Source organism: Desmodus rotundus, chromosome 11, assembly GCF_022682495.2.
Source record: "Desmodus rotundus isolate HL8 chromosome 11, HLdesRot8A.1, whole genome shotgun sequence".
In the NCBI taxonomy this organism is placed as follows: Eukaryota; Metazoa; Chordata; class Mammalia; order Chiroptera; family Phyllostomidae; genus Desmodus; species Desmodus rotundus.
In genome coordinates, this window is record NC_071397.1 from 69,358,016 (window position 1) to 69,373,617 (window position 15,602).

Here is a 15,602-nt window from a genome sequence, read left to right on the forward strand (position 1 = left end):
GGGCCACGAGACAATAATCGTGTAATATTTTTGCAACCAAATCTACGAAGCTACTGACGTGTGTGCCCTTCTTTCCCTCCACTCTCTCAGAGTGCAATGGAGAAAGGACCTCTCCCTAATGCCACCTGACCTCTGAATCCCACCCTCCCCTGCTTCTTAAAGACCTTCTCCTCTTTGATCAAGCACAACTTGGATTCGGTGCTATTACTCTACCGCAAGTGCTCTCAGTAAAGTCATCTGTGACCTCCAAGTTGCTATATTCCAAAGGCACTTTTCACTTCTTATACAGCTTGCCCTACAGCAGCCTTTGACACACTGAGCACTTCCTCATTTTTCAGAATACTATTTTCCCTTGGCTTCTAGGATAATTATTCTCCTGATTTTCTTCCTACTTCTGGGAGCACCACTTCTAGTCTTTTTTTCTAGCTCTTTCTTCTCATGAATGTTCAAATGTTAAATCCTCTTTTCTCAGTCTATATGCTCTAGGCAACTTCATTTCCTTCAGTTATCACTTAACTGTTGAGGACTCCTGAGTTCAGGACTAGGGCCTGTATCTATCTTACGATCCCTAATGTCTAGCTGCTACTTGACAGCTTGAGCCAGAATGCCCAAGCTTGAAGCCCAGGTCTGCCACTGTGCATGTTCTTGGCTTAACCCTTTGTGCTGTTTCTTCCTCTATAAAAGGAGGATAAAAACAATACCTACGCCTACTTTATAGGGTTGTTGTGAAATCTAATAAATTAACATTTGTTCATTATTTCTGCAGCACCAAGTGCAGTGCCTCAAAGCAGGTATTCAGTAAGCATCTGCTTATTCACTAAATAAATGAACTTACCAGATGGTAAATTATCACAATTCTGAGGAATTTTCTAGTAGCCCTATGAATCTTTAAATTCCTTGCTATACCTACTTCGTGGTGCCCTTCTAAAGGATACCAACCACAATATGAAAGAAAAAATGCATAGGAATATTCCTGGAAAAATCCAACTTCTGTTTAAAACACACACACACACAAATCTGATACAATAAATCCACATCAGTAAGATTCAGGCAAGAGAAATGATTCGAAGTATTGGTTTTAACAGATATTATGAATTATGAAATAATTCAATGTTAATCTAAATACAAACATTTACCTCATCTCTTTCATTAGGCTTTTGTAAAATGAGAAGTGACTGGCCTTGGGAACACAAGTCAAAAGGAGAAAGTGGTTAAAGGAAAGCACCAGGTCCTTAATGTTGGGCAACAGAGGAGGATGCTGCCAAAGAGCAAGGATTAGCCCCAACACCAGACCACTGCAGTGGTGTGACAGGCATTCCTTTTTTATAGGGTAGTTTATGTCCTGTTCATCAACTTTTTACTGTTTGACACTTGGTAAGTCAGGGGAGAAGCTTAGAGTAGAAGATATTTCTCAGAGAAGCAGCACTTTGTAGAGAAAAGTTAGTGAAGGTATGTATTCCTGTCTGAAGGCAGCACTCTCTACTTATTTCCTTGGTTGCAAAGGCTGGAAGCTTTATCCTACCTGTTGCTGACTGATTCCAGTGGGACCTTGGAAGTTCCTCTGTGTCCCAAATTCCTGTGTTCTGCGACTGCGGGCGGTTGAGAAGGCTATCTGCAGTTTCAGTGGCCACTCTGTGGCAGTCATTAACACTATTCTCTGAATTTTGCTCTTGGGCATATGGTGCTAACAACAACCCTTTAAGTTACAACAGCCATGTGACTTGGTTTGGCCACTCAGCTGTGAGCTTTCTGATAGACGTAGTAAAAGCCAATGTGTGGTTCTCCAGGTTCTTTTTTGCCACTTCCCTTCCCCTAACTTCCTAAGTCCCGCCTTAGAAAAATGACCCAGATGGCAGCTGCTCCATTAGTCTGGGGTCTGGAGGGAGGATGATGAGAAAGAGTTGTGAGTAAACCATACAGTGGGGTGGGCGGAACACAGAGTGTGCAGAGCATGTTGTCTTCAAAGACTGAGATTTTGAGGTTGCTACTTCGTCATAACCTAGGTCTCTTCTTATGGATGTGCATTTGTAGTCAGCTTACTAAGGGTAAGATGCTATGCTAAACTAAACAAGTTACAAATATTTAAGAAACAAGTTGTTTTTTGACTTTCTCTTTCCTTTAGGCACCAACCACTCCTGTTTGGTCTACCATGGCCATCAATCAGATGTGGAGTGGGACCAGCTTCTCTCATTTATACATTAACATGAATAAGTGTGGGAGCTGGAATTAATGGCAAGCTGTAGAACAGCTGTCAAGAATTGTTGAGATAAAGTTCTTATGGCTGATAAGATGTGCTTTTGAAAATAATTAAAATACAGAATAGAGATTTATAACATGCAGAGACATACACAGCAAACCTGAGTTTAAGAGTAGGTAGGATTTCTGTAATTCACTCTGGGACAAAAATTGTAAATAATTTCACTTGACTTCAATGTATAACGTTTTAGAATCAATTCCATATGCTCTAGATCTTTTTAAAGTACAGTTCAGACTTCCAATAATAATCAGATATTCAATATGAGACAGTTGTAACTCACTAACCATGGTAATTTAATTACAAGTATAAGCAAAATTATCATTCTCTAATACCATGATTTACTAAATTAAACCTTTTATATGAAAATGTTAGCTATACATTATATCATATTCTTTTCTTTCATAGAAATTGAATAATGAATGCAAAACAGTAAATCAAGTCTGTATAAGGATCAAAACCTTTAAGAAACTCTAAAGATAAATACATTAGTACATAATAACAAGGAAACAACCCATAACACTTAACGAATATGATTAAAATTGTCCCTTTCTGAGAAATTAGCATAAATGTCAATAAATAGTTAAGAACGTTTCAGCTAGATAGTTTCCTCCAATTAAAGCAAATATACGCATTTGAATCCCTTTCACATTTACCTTTTCTAATTTCTTCTTAGGTTTAAAATTTCAGAAAATGTTCTAACTAATGGCTAATTCTATTTAAAAGGTCTACAGTAAATGACCTACAGTATTTACTAATGACTGTAATTTAGATATAGCCTCTAGCTCACTGGTCTTCATATCTCTTTCTCGTTAGAGAACCAGCATGAAGAGAACCAATAAAAAGGAAGATGTTCTGTGGGGCTTGGGGGAGGGGGTTAGCAGGAGGAGTGGGTTAGAGTTGCAGGGGCTTATACAACAGGTTAGAGACTGGGCATATTTTCAGTCAACTTATTACATTCTCTCCTTCCCACTAATCTACCTTAAACCTTCAGGGCCAGTTACTTCCTTTTATGTTACCGATGTATAGGTTTTACTTTTAAAATTATTAGAAGGATCTTCTGTCGGAGTTCACAGGAAACCTAATAGAGGGTTAGTCAACAAACACTATTTTTCTAGGGCTATGCATACAGTGCTAAACGAAGGGATTTAAAAAAAGAGCAGAAACTTAATCCTTAATTTTGAATTGTACAAATTCTATTGGGGAAAGGGAGTGAGGGAGTAAGAAGACTCACAGACCCATAAACAAGGAGGTGTATTAGCAGCATATGCAGAAGTCACAGGGAAGTGCCTGACTCCCCCAGGGAGGAGCAGCAAAAGGGGGCTTGAGCAGTGCGGTCAGCGAGGGCTCCACAAGAGGGGCCGTGTCTAGGTTGGGCGGCGGTGGAAGGAACAGGGGCAAAGCCACCTGTAGGCAGAGGGACTCTGCACAGAAAAAGCACACTGATGTGCTTAGGGTATTTTTGGGGGAGGGGGGAAGTCCACTGTAGTTAGAGAGGAAGGTATATAAAGAGAGCAATGAAGGAAACCAGAAACAGTAAGCTGAGGTCAGATTTATAAAGGTTTTTTAGGCCAAATGAAAAAGTCAACTTTTAAGGCCATAAAGACTGGTGAAGGTTTAGAGAAGGGCTGTGTGACACGATTTCATTTTTATTTAGTGTTAAAGTGGAGAACTGACTGAAGAGGTAAGATGCTGAAAATATAAAGGTCAGTTCGGATGGACATCTTAAAGTCTGTTTTCTGCCTGTTTACTGTCCTGCCACACCAAAAGTAAAACTAACTAAAATCACAACACTTTTTTTTTCTCACAGGTCTGTTCAAGTTTCTCAGTGTGGGCTTATGAGTTACATTTCCTCACTAAAAGATAAGCTCCACGGGGCAGGAGTTGAGGGGATTTTATCCTCAGTTATATCTCAAGGCAAAGAACAGTGTCCAGCACACGGTGGGAAGGCAAGCGACATCTACTGAAGAGATACATGGCTTCTCCTGGGTTGTGACTCTGTCTGTGGACACATCCGTCACTGCTTTATCTGCGTCACTGCCCAATCTGACTACCACCATTTCAACACACCTCTTTGCTCCAGTGGCTGCAATGCAAACACACAACTGCGAGAGCCTTCCTGCTGAGAGGGCCACCCAGACTTGGCCTTATCAAACACCTCCATTCCTTAGTACAGTGATTTGCAACCTTTTTCATCTCACGGCACACACAACCTAACCACCAAAATTCAGCTGCACAACAAAAAATATGTTTTTGTTGATCTGACCAAAAAACTTAGGTATAATTTTGATTCATTCACACTAGGCAGCTATTGTGTTGGCTGTTGTCATTTTTCATATGAAAATCTAAGGGAAAAGAGGTCAGTGCCCCTGACTAAGTAGTTGGGTATTGCACGTTTTACAGATTTTTGTGGCCCACCAGCGTGCTGCAGCACCGGTTGAAAATCGCTGGCTTAGCAGATGAATAATATGGTTCTTCCTGTTATGAAGTTCTTTTCCTGAAAATTATTCTAAGAATGTTAATGAGGGGGAAGAAGAAAAAGCTTTGCAGTAAGTCCAGTTATTTTCTCATTTTACAATCTACTTATGTCCTTATTTTTATTATTTTCCTTTCTTCTTGATTCTTTTTTCTAATTAATAAAATATTGACTTAGTTAATCGTATAGTAATTTTTTCATGACGCAGGCGTTCGGAACTATGTATTCCTTTACGTACAACTTTGGCTACTCTCCACAAAATTTAAGGTGATGCTTACACTTTAGTTGTTTGTTAGGTAGTCTATTTTAATATTATCCAGGGGTGAACAAAAGTAGGTTCACAGTTGTGAGTGTGCAAAACACAGTTAATAAATCTACTGTAATGATCATAACCTGTGTATCTTTTTCTCTACAAACTGTAAACCTACCTTTCTTTACCCCATATATTCATTCCACGATCTAGTTTTTATTTAAGAGATTATTTTAAAGTTTTCAATGTCATTATTTTACAATTTTAAATATGCATATTAAATATTTCCAATGTTATATTTTGACTGGTGGCATTGTATATGTATTTTACTGAAATACTCTCATTGTCTATAGCATATTATAAATATTGGTCAAGAATTTAATTACCTGATTTTTTCTATTTTGTTGTGGCATTATTTCAAGCCTTCCTTTTATTTAAATTGCTCAAATCTGTTATTTCTTTTTTTAAAAGATTGTATTTATTTTTTAGAAGGAGGGGAAGGGAGGGAGAAAGAAAAGGAGAAAAACACTGATGTTTGAGAGAAACATCCATTGCTTGCACAGCCCCAACCGGGACCTGGTTGGCAACCCAAACATGTGTCCTGACTGAAAATCGAACCGATGACCTTTCGCTCTGTGGAACGATGGCTGCCCAACCCACTGAGCCATTGGTGGGGGTAATTATGTCTTCATTGTAAATATTTAGGGTATTATCTTTTGATCTTGGAGTACTGTCATCATTTTTTTTTAATTTGTCATTTTTTTCCAGTGATGCCCTCTGTTGATGTCTCTGCTTTCTGTATTCTATTCTCATCTTTATTAGAGATCATAATTAAACTCCCTTTCGTCTATCTGAGAGCACAGGATAAATCTCTAAGGCTACTTTTTACAATTAGGTAGAATCTGGGGAAGGGGTACTAATGTATTTCTAGTGGATCCAATTAAATCGTTGGATTTTTCTAGTTTACTCCAGAGAGTTCTATGTTTTGTGGAAATTTAGTATGTAAACAGGTAATATTATATGAGTTATTTTATGTTATCAAATTTCAGTGTTCACAAAAATGGTAAAACCACATTACTATTAGTTCTCTCCCGCTTCTTTGCTTTGGTTGTGAGGAAATCCGAAGACAAGTATGGGCCAAAAGCCTAGTTGCTGTACCAGCTGTTTGTTAATTTTACTGTGACTTTAATATTCTCTGAATTTATTCTCTTTTTCACAACTCTGTGTATATTATGCACTTTCTGTAAGTCACTTGAATTTCTTTGCAGAATGAGTCAGGAGATGGATGGTCTGGGAGGTGACTTTTTCTCTGCAGTGGACTATTTCAAACACTGAATTTAAAATGCATCCCCATCAACGCATCCTAATTTTCTAAGGGATTTATAAACACTTCTATGATCATCACTACAAAAACTCTACCACACCAATGTCCAGGCCCCTAAACACCCCAAGTCGGAATCCTATTACAATAAAATAGATCTTTCCAGCACTAAACTCTATCTTCTTTCTTTCCCATTCCACAATCCCACCCTCTCCTTACATGTCTTCCCCTTGATATTCTAAAACTGAGTGGTATCAGCTACTTCTCTTTCTCAGTAACTCCTTCAGCAGTCTTTGGTGTTGGTGTGTGGAGCAGACTTCTTCTGGTGAACTTGGGGAAAAAAGTCCTTTTGCTGCCTTCCAAATGAAGGCTATCTTGGCAGAGGAAATTGACCTAATGTAAGAATCCATGATGTGTGTTTCCCCAGTCCTGTACCAGATGTTCTCATGACCCTTTCTCACTGAAAGCTAGTTCTTCAGTCTTTTTAGTGTCCAGGAGTTGGCCTTTGGTTCTAGTTCATATTTAAAACATGCTACTCAAAATATTTCCTTTGAAGGTTAAATATCTTGTTAGATCTAAATGTTCCTTTTACATTAGCAGAATAAAGTAGTTTTTCAAAAACTTCAGGCAAGTTTTTTGAAGCATTTCATTAAGTTACCAATTTCCATAAGTTTCTCTATTTTTGCTGACAACCTTATTTTTCCCCAGTAGACTGACATCTTTTTTTCCTTTGTTTTAGTTTTTGGCTCCCAAACATTTATTTTCCCCACCTTCCCAACAGGGCATCACTTCGCTGTTCAGGAGTTATGCATACTTCCTTATCCTCGGCCTTCACAGGCTACTGAATTCAAAGCCTCTGGAAGACTGCATCTATCATATCCTCCTCTCTCTCATTCCCCAAGGTCCCCAAGGGACCGCACGTAATCAAAACTGCCAATTGATCTCTTTCTTCTGGGACTTTGTTTTTTGACAAGGGTATAAAAAATAGTGCAAGTTTATTAATTCTAGGATGTCCCAGAGAGATTGTTAAGCCAGAGAGATCCTCTGTGGCAACTTGCGAGTGTTAGTTCTGACCTGTTCTTCAGCCTTCTCTCTGATTCTGTGGCATCACTGTGTCCTGTTGAATTCACTTTCTGCGTAATATAGCCATAGGTTTCTGCTCTAAAACAGTAATACGTGGGATATTCACACATGCTATTTCTACATGTGTCATCTTCTCTTGCAATGTCTTACTTTACATTAGCTGATTTTCAATATCATTTTTTTGCTTTGGTTACTCTTATTCTATTCACAATGGTGTTTTCCAAAATTTGTTCTGGGAAGCAATATTTATAACTCATTGTTAGAAGATGTTACATAAAAAAAGGAGGGGGATTATAGCTAAGTAAGCATGGAAAACACAGAGACTGATAATGTAATTCACTTGTTTTTCTGTGCATTGTGAATGTCTAAGAAAGAATACAGGATGTAGCTTTTTCTGACTTATTTTTGGTATGTGTACAGACAGATTTATCCTGTCATATCTAAAGAAACTGGTGATCTGCAGAACATATTTTGGATAAAGATATTCCAAATGCTGCTATTTACTGTCTCCAATGAGGACTTTAAATTCCCTTGAGCTCATAATAGAGCAATGCTATTTCTTTTATTTATCTTTAATACTGATCATTCCTATTTAGTATTCATCTTATTTCCATCCTGTTTGTAGTGCTTGTGGTTGTTTGCATTTCTTATATAGACTTTAAAAATCTTGTGGCTTGACTTTTCCCCGCCAGTGGCATTACAAGATATTTTTACTGAGCTAGAGTGTTTAAAGTTTCTGAATATGTCCTAGAAGTCAAAGTTTACTATAGGTATTTAATGTTTCTATTGTTCTTCTGTGCAAAAACTCTTCTAGAGTTTCATTGGCATTCCTGATTGCTGTTCAGTGTTTCTGATTGTAATTTTCCTGAAGCATGCAACACAAATCAGTGGTACTTCCTCTTCTATTTTTGCAATATAAATTTAAAAAATTTGAGCTTATATCAATGGGGGCCTATACACTTCTGATGATGATTTATAAGATGTTCTCAAAATACTCCTGAGCCTCAGTGATGAAATTAGAATGTTAAATTATGGTAATTTAGTAGCTCCTCTATGAGATAATTTAGGAAGATAGATTTTCTTAGATTATCATAGTAAATACCTTGATCTTTCTAAAAGTGTGTGGTACAGAACGTTGTCAACAATCTGAAACCAACTTATTCACAATTGGGGCATGCTGGTGTTCTTTTTATTAAATAAATGCTCGAATTTTTTCCTTTCATATGGAGACATACCTCAAGCGTAGGCTTGGGGTAAAATAATTTTTTCTAATCACATTCCTGATAACCAATGGCCCTGAGTGCCCTGGTCAGTGAGAAGCAATTGTCAGTGATGAGGGAACTGGGAGGAGGAAGCAGGAAGTGATGCTGAAACAGTCTAGTCACTTTTCACCCGGCAGTACCAGTTTAGAAAATAAGTATTTACTGACTGCAGCTACATGATTCAAAACACAAGGACACTGAAAACAACCCAACTGCTCAATGTTTACAGAAGAGTTAGGCAAAAACTATACTAAGAAGATGATTATTATGAACTATAATTAAAATGTATGCTACAAAAATAAAAAGCATATATAAAAAATACCTTATATTACTTTTTGTAATAAAACTGAGGTATAGGAAGTCTAAATATAATAAAAACCAATGTTTCCACAGGGGTAAGAACAAGGCAAATACACAGAACAAATAATAGTTTTCGATGGAGGTATTCTTTTTAGTCCTTTGTTTACTAAGGCTGGCTAAGTACTGTAGAGAATTTAAAAAGTACCCTTCCTACGCCATAGACAAGTGATTCTGTCTATAGGCAAACTATAGTATCTGTGGATATTGTATTTATATAAGCATGTGAATACTTAGATGTCAGTAATAAGCATACATAAACAAATACGTGTACAAACTTAAAACATTGTTATATGAAAAGTATCCTAACTGAACATGATACATATTTAGAAGAAAGACATGTGTTCGTTTCTCTTTGTACTCTTGATGAACCTATTTGAGCCCACGTATGGAAGGATGCATGCAGTCTTTATTTCCCCCAAATTGTCTCACCTCCACATAAAATGATGAAGAAAGTTAAAACAAAGGCCATGCTAAATCTGCCATGTGGAAAACAATGAGAACACCCAGGCATTGGATACTCAAAGCAAGTACTCTAAAAGCAGAAATCTGTTACCTAAAATAACATCAGCTAATTTGAAGTATGACTTTCTAAAAGTATGGATTCTCTGGTTTAATGCATAGAACACCCTAAACCAAACTGAACAAACGAAATTATTTGGGCCTGGAAAAAGGGAAGTATAATGTACCAGAGGGTGCCTTCCCTTTACCCTGGCTGAGAAGGTGACAAAGTCTGTAATGAAGAACAGACTTTACGACATAAACAGGACAGATAAAGGGGAACACAGAAGCCATCTATACAACTGAAACGCTCTGTGATAGAATAAAATCTAACGAGAGAGAACATGTTAAGATTATGCAGGCTGTTTTATTATGGCTAAGAAAGTACCTGAAAGACAGAACAATGTTAAAGCAGCTGTTCTTGTTAAACATTTATTGCTCTGCTTAACCTGTTTGAAGGAGCAGAGAGACACGTGAAACACTACCCTAGGTGAGATCCACTCTTCCTGGAGCTAGAACGTGAGGCTGACACAAATCTGATTCAGATGTAATTGAAATACACGACTGGTTTTCTGTGATGTCAGCTTTTAACACTGTCAACATCACAGGTGCGGCCGATGCAAGGACTCTTAGTGGATGCTTAGGTTACTCCGAAAGTTGTCCAAAACCTTTAAGAAAATCTGTGCTCTTTTTGAGAATGATACAAAAATCTGTTTTTAAATATAATGCAGAGAAATTAAAAATTGCTGCTTTGCTCCAAACTGTAGATGATGAATTAAGCCTCGCCCAGGAAGAGCTCTAAAGCACTCTGCACAGGGTACTGGCTGACAGGACTCCTCACTGCGAGGCTGAGTATCTCACCGAAGCCCTTCAATTGCTTAAATACTGTAACTTTTATATCTTACTTGCCAAGTTTTCTTCATTTTAAAAAGTTTTTAATTACTCTAATATTATACTAATGTTAAAATAATTTTTAAAGGAAAAAAATTCATCTACAAGCCTGCTACTACACTAGACCTCTTCCTGTTATCCATAGGCATAATTTGTCGTTATAACCACACTCTCCCTAACATGATGGAGCCAGGCTTTTTCAAAGACATTGTTTACCATTTCCTGACAACATGTTCTGCCAAATATTGCCACTGTGCTCATTTGATTAGTACATACTTTATGAAATTCAGTGTATGCTAGAGGCCTCATATTTTCTAGAGGCTAGAAAATATGAAAATTCACTGGATACCCCTAAATATATACTACAAAAGCACATTTTACCCTAAAAATGTAACTTTAAGTCACACCTATATGCCACTTTTTATTACCTCTTCTCCAGACAGATAGTAGGCTGAGAGCAGTCCGCCAACAAAGCGTATATTAACTTCAAAAACAGAAACTTCAGCATTCTGTGGAAACAAGACAAAGGGGTTTATACATAAATGATAGTGCACAATTGAGAAAAAAACCACCGTGATAAAGCGCACTAAATCTTCAAATTTTGTTCAAGTCATATATGCTTACCCAGAGAGATTTATATACGAAAGGGAAAAATCCTGTCAAAGGATATAGATAAAGTAATTTTGACTCTTAAGAGAACAATTATACAACTATTTATGTTATTTCCTCCCTCATTAGAACGGCAGATACGATGCCTAGTGTCCTCTATTTGTGCAGATGTGTTAGGGCCGGGGCCTCTGTTTATCTATTCTGTGTTCTCCTTTTATTCATTTGCTTTCTCTTCCTGAAAGGCCATTCAGACTCATTCTTTGGCTGGACCTGGTTTTCGCGCTGGTTCCCAACTTTCTGCCGGCAGCCTGGAATGGTCACACCTCTCTGAGAAGAAATTTTATCTTCTCCTGAAGGAGATGCTGGTCATAATGTATGCTGCTGGAACACAATCATGATGCACACTGCCGAAACAGTTCCTGTTTACATCAGTAATAGCTTGATTTTATTATTACTGACAACAAGCCATGTCTTATGCTAATCTCTTTACATAGACTATGTCTTTTAATCCGCACACCCACCCTATAAAATATTGCTGCCCTTATGTCCATTTTGCAAATGGAGAGCCTGAGATGTATAATGGTTACTGCGACTTTTTAAGGTCAGACAACTAATAAGTAGTTGAATCAGGATTTGAACTTGACTACTCAATTCTTGGTCCAGGGCTCTGCTACCTGAACTCCAATATCACCCCCCATGATAATACACCAAGTCTCTTTATTACTGGTTGTATCATTGTGGCAGTACTACTGGTTGTACTACTGCCAATACTTTTATTGAGTTACAAAATATGACTGTTAAGGGCATTTTCTTGCATTCTTTTACTAGATAATTTAGTACAGCTAACCTACAACAAATGTAAGGCACACGTCAAGTTTTAGTTATCGTCCTTTCACGTTCTTTGGGCCTACTCAGTAAGTGTTCACTTCTGCCTAATGCTGAACCATCAAATCATGGGGGCGAATAGAAAATTATAATATTTGGAGTAAATATTCAGCAGATAAACTTAGTCAAAGTCACCCAAGACTTTTTTTTTTAATTTCCTCTAACAAACATTTATTAACCAACTTCCATGTGCCAGGCACTGTCCTAGGTTTTAGGGACATGGCAATAAAGACCAACAAGCTCCTCAGACGCGTACAGTCTACGCTGCAGTGGGAGAAAACAGTTACAGGGAAAAAAGGAAATATATCTTCATTCAGTTTTCACATGCTCTCTCTAAAAAGATATAAGGTTCTAACAACTGAAGGTAAGTAACTGCTTAAGTTAAATTGCTTTTCAAAACATTTTCTGCAAAAAAATTATGAAAGCTACTTAGGAGGCAGAATTACTGGGCAGAGTTACGGAAAAGTATTAAAATACTCTTTGGTGAGTGTTTCATAATTTCAAATATGCACTTAGTATAATGTGATTAAAACCACTCTATCTAGCTATAATTTATCCATGAAGTGTATCACTCTCAATTAGTTTATATAATATTCATAAAAGTTTTAGTATTCCACAAAATTGCTGATAAGGAAAAGGAAAGGGAACCCATTGATTTATTTTGGATCACATAGCTGTATGTCTTATGTTTAAGGGTAACAATGTATACTAATAAAAATCTAATGAATCTAAACCCTCAAATTGTATCACTCTCAATTTGTACTTGTGTTTTTCAGTTTTTAAACCTGAGAACAGTTTTCCACATTTCTGCCAACTGAAACCTGTTAAGATGATTTTATAGTCTTTGGCTATGGGTTCATTAGACATGTATTCTTCCTCCTGTAAAAATCTTAGATAATCAATACTTTTATATAGACATCTGATAAGAATTATTGTAAGGTAGAGGACTCAGCCATTTCAAACACCACCAGAGATATGTATTGAGATACTACCTATCAATCACCTACTGGGTACAGTTGTTCCACTAGTTATTGATCCAGCCATATACTTTCGAACCTAAATTCTATTTATCCCACTCCGTCTGTAAGATATTGAGAGGTGACCCTGCACAGTGCCATGCTCAAGGTCAATTGTTTTGCCTTTTGAATTTCATGGATCTAATAGTCTAATGAGCCTGTCTAAGAAGCAAATCTGGCTATTAGTGAATCCACTCTGCGTCCCAGTGATTGCTGTGTCCTTGTCTTTACAAATCTGGCTCTGGAATGTCACTTCACCATTAGCAGCACTCAACAGTCATCATAGCTTCCTCCCCTTGAGAACTAGAATTACATTTGAATTCTCAACATAGAATTTTTTCTCCTTTCTTTTTTTTCAAAGCGAATTCTAAATTATTTAAAAACCTTAACTTGAGAGCTCTTTCAACTTTTTGGGCTATAATACATTTTTGGTCAAAAGACTGAAATTTAGACATGTTAGGTCACTCTTTAAAGATCCTTAGATAAGAAGGACTAAGAAGATAACAATTCTCCCACTGCAACAAATCCCTTGGTTGTACTGGGGGCAGCTGACTATAAACACACTTCCCTAGAGGCAGAAAGACCTGGGACTGAAGGCTGGTTTGGGAGCTAGCAGATTGTGAGATCCTAGGCGAGTCACTCATTCTCTGTGCGTCGTGGTTTTCTCATCGGGGAAGGGAGCAATGCATTTCTTACAAGGCACTACCTGTCAGTCTGTGACTGTAAGGCACGGTGCTCAGTGCCTGACACAGGTACTGCGTGCAGTAATGATAGCACTCAGTGGAGACTGCTGCCATTACTGCTGTACCGAGAAGCTCAGCCTAAACTGCCTTCCCGAGAGGTCACTGGCAAGTCAGAAACACTAGAATCATAACATTCTAAATTCTAGAATGCACACTGACCCATGTCTGACCCTCGGGGGAGCTGTTGTTTCTCAGTGGCTCAAATCTTTCTTTTAAAATATAGAATCCTGAGCAAACCTCCTTTTGGGCTTGATATAACATATGACATCTGGATTTGAAAAAGTAAATTTCTACAATATGAGGATTTTAGGCCATTATTATAAACTTTTGGTTTCAATTTCCAAGATTAAAATAATCTTATTAAATTTAAATGAATATATTCCTCCTGTTAATATTCATGTAGTGTCTTTTAAGGTGTTCTGAAACTTTTCTGGTGACTTACCCTAATGACAGCACTGGAGCTGGGACAGAGAGGGGACAGCATGTAAGAGGGGAAACCCGAACAGCCTGTTTGGGCTAAAATCTGGAGTGATTTATCCTAATAGCAAAAGTGAATTTCGCAGTCTGCTGCTTCTGTGCTTGCTTTCCAGGGAGATGCCCTATATATTCTACGGCTTCCAGTACACAGTCCATGTGGTCTGCAGTCTGAGATGCAGACCCAGTCTACCGTTTAAATTGCATGCACCTCTTAGTTAGTATCACAACTGAGGAGCAAGTGGAAGTTGGAAAGTTTTGACTATAGGCATATTCACAAAAATATCTGGGTTGGAAAAATTACTCTTTCATTTTGACTTTCTTCTACCAATAGCCTTTGAATCAAAGAACACACTTAACTAGATTCACATAGAAATATAATAAAATATATGGCAGAACTAAGTTTATTTTAGAACTAAGCCTAAAATCAAGAGTTAAGTCTTAAAAATCACAGTTAAAAAATTAGGTTTCAGTACTAATCTCTCAAATTATCTTAGACCGATAATTTCCACTTTAAGTGCTTATCCTTTTCCCTATTATTTCTGTCCTCTGATTGATAAACATATGTAAAATTATTAAGTTGATAAATATTTCTAAAAGCGAAAAAAGAGTTAAGTCAATAAACCATTTTGTATTTCTTCCTCCCCCAATCTTTAACATTATCCTCCATTTCTCTACTGAGAAAGGCTTTCCTCAAACCAACACACCATGAGCTCATGGGCATGGAGACCGTAACCTGACATGGGTAAGCGGGAAAATGAGTATTTCAAAATATCTGTTTCAAAACAAGTACTTGAAAGACCCAACTTCCTCCCACTAGACATGATAGCTTTTAAATAACTCAAAGAAATTTGTTAGGTTGTATTCGGAAAAAAAATTTTATTTTATTGAATTTTGAGAGAGAGAGACAGACGGAGAGAGATGAGAGATTTGTTGTTCCACTTGCATATGCACTCACTGCATTCACTGGTAGATTCTCCAGTACGGCCTGATCAGGGGTGGAACCTGCAACCTTGGTGTGTTGGCATGACACTCTAACTAACTGAGCTACACAGCTAGGGTCTAGGCTGTATTTTTTATAACCAATTTATTCACCAAAATTATCTATCAAACAACCTGTTTTAATAGATCTTAGTAAATAAAATAACAGATTTGACAGTATTGACTACGGATGTAAATGCTTCCTCTAAAGGGCAGATATGTTGTTCCTTTGCACCTTCAAGCCTTATGACAATTATTTAGAATCCGACTTGTTCCAGAATTCTCCTTAGTTATCCTGTGATTCCACACAGCTTGACAGATGCCACTGATCACATTAAACTGAAAAGAGCCCTCCTGGAAAAGAACTTTTATTTTCAAAAATATGTTAATTCTACTCTGAGTGTTCGATACTAATTCTTAGAGACTTTTTAAAAGGTAATTCTCTCTTTCTCGAAGCAATTCTCAGAGACTACTCATTTACTAGCTATTCTTCCACACG

The 15,602-nt window shown here is 37.4% G+C and overlaps 1 protein-coding gene across 2 annotated transcripts in view; it reads right to left on the minus strand.

Annotated features, from left to right (window-relative positions):
- MAN1A1 (mannosidase alpha class 1A member 1) overlaps positions 1-15,602 on the minus strand; it is a 147,273-nt gene that overhangs the window by 82,125 nt on the left and 49,546 nt on the right. For both annotated transcript variants that reach the window (XM_024551843.3, XM_045188723.2), the window contains exon 5: positions 10,824-10,904. In XM_024551843.3, the coding sequence (XP_024407611.2) occupies positions 10,824-10,904 (81 nt within the window). The remainder of the gene's footprint in view (positions 1-10,823; positions 10,905-15,602) is intronic.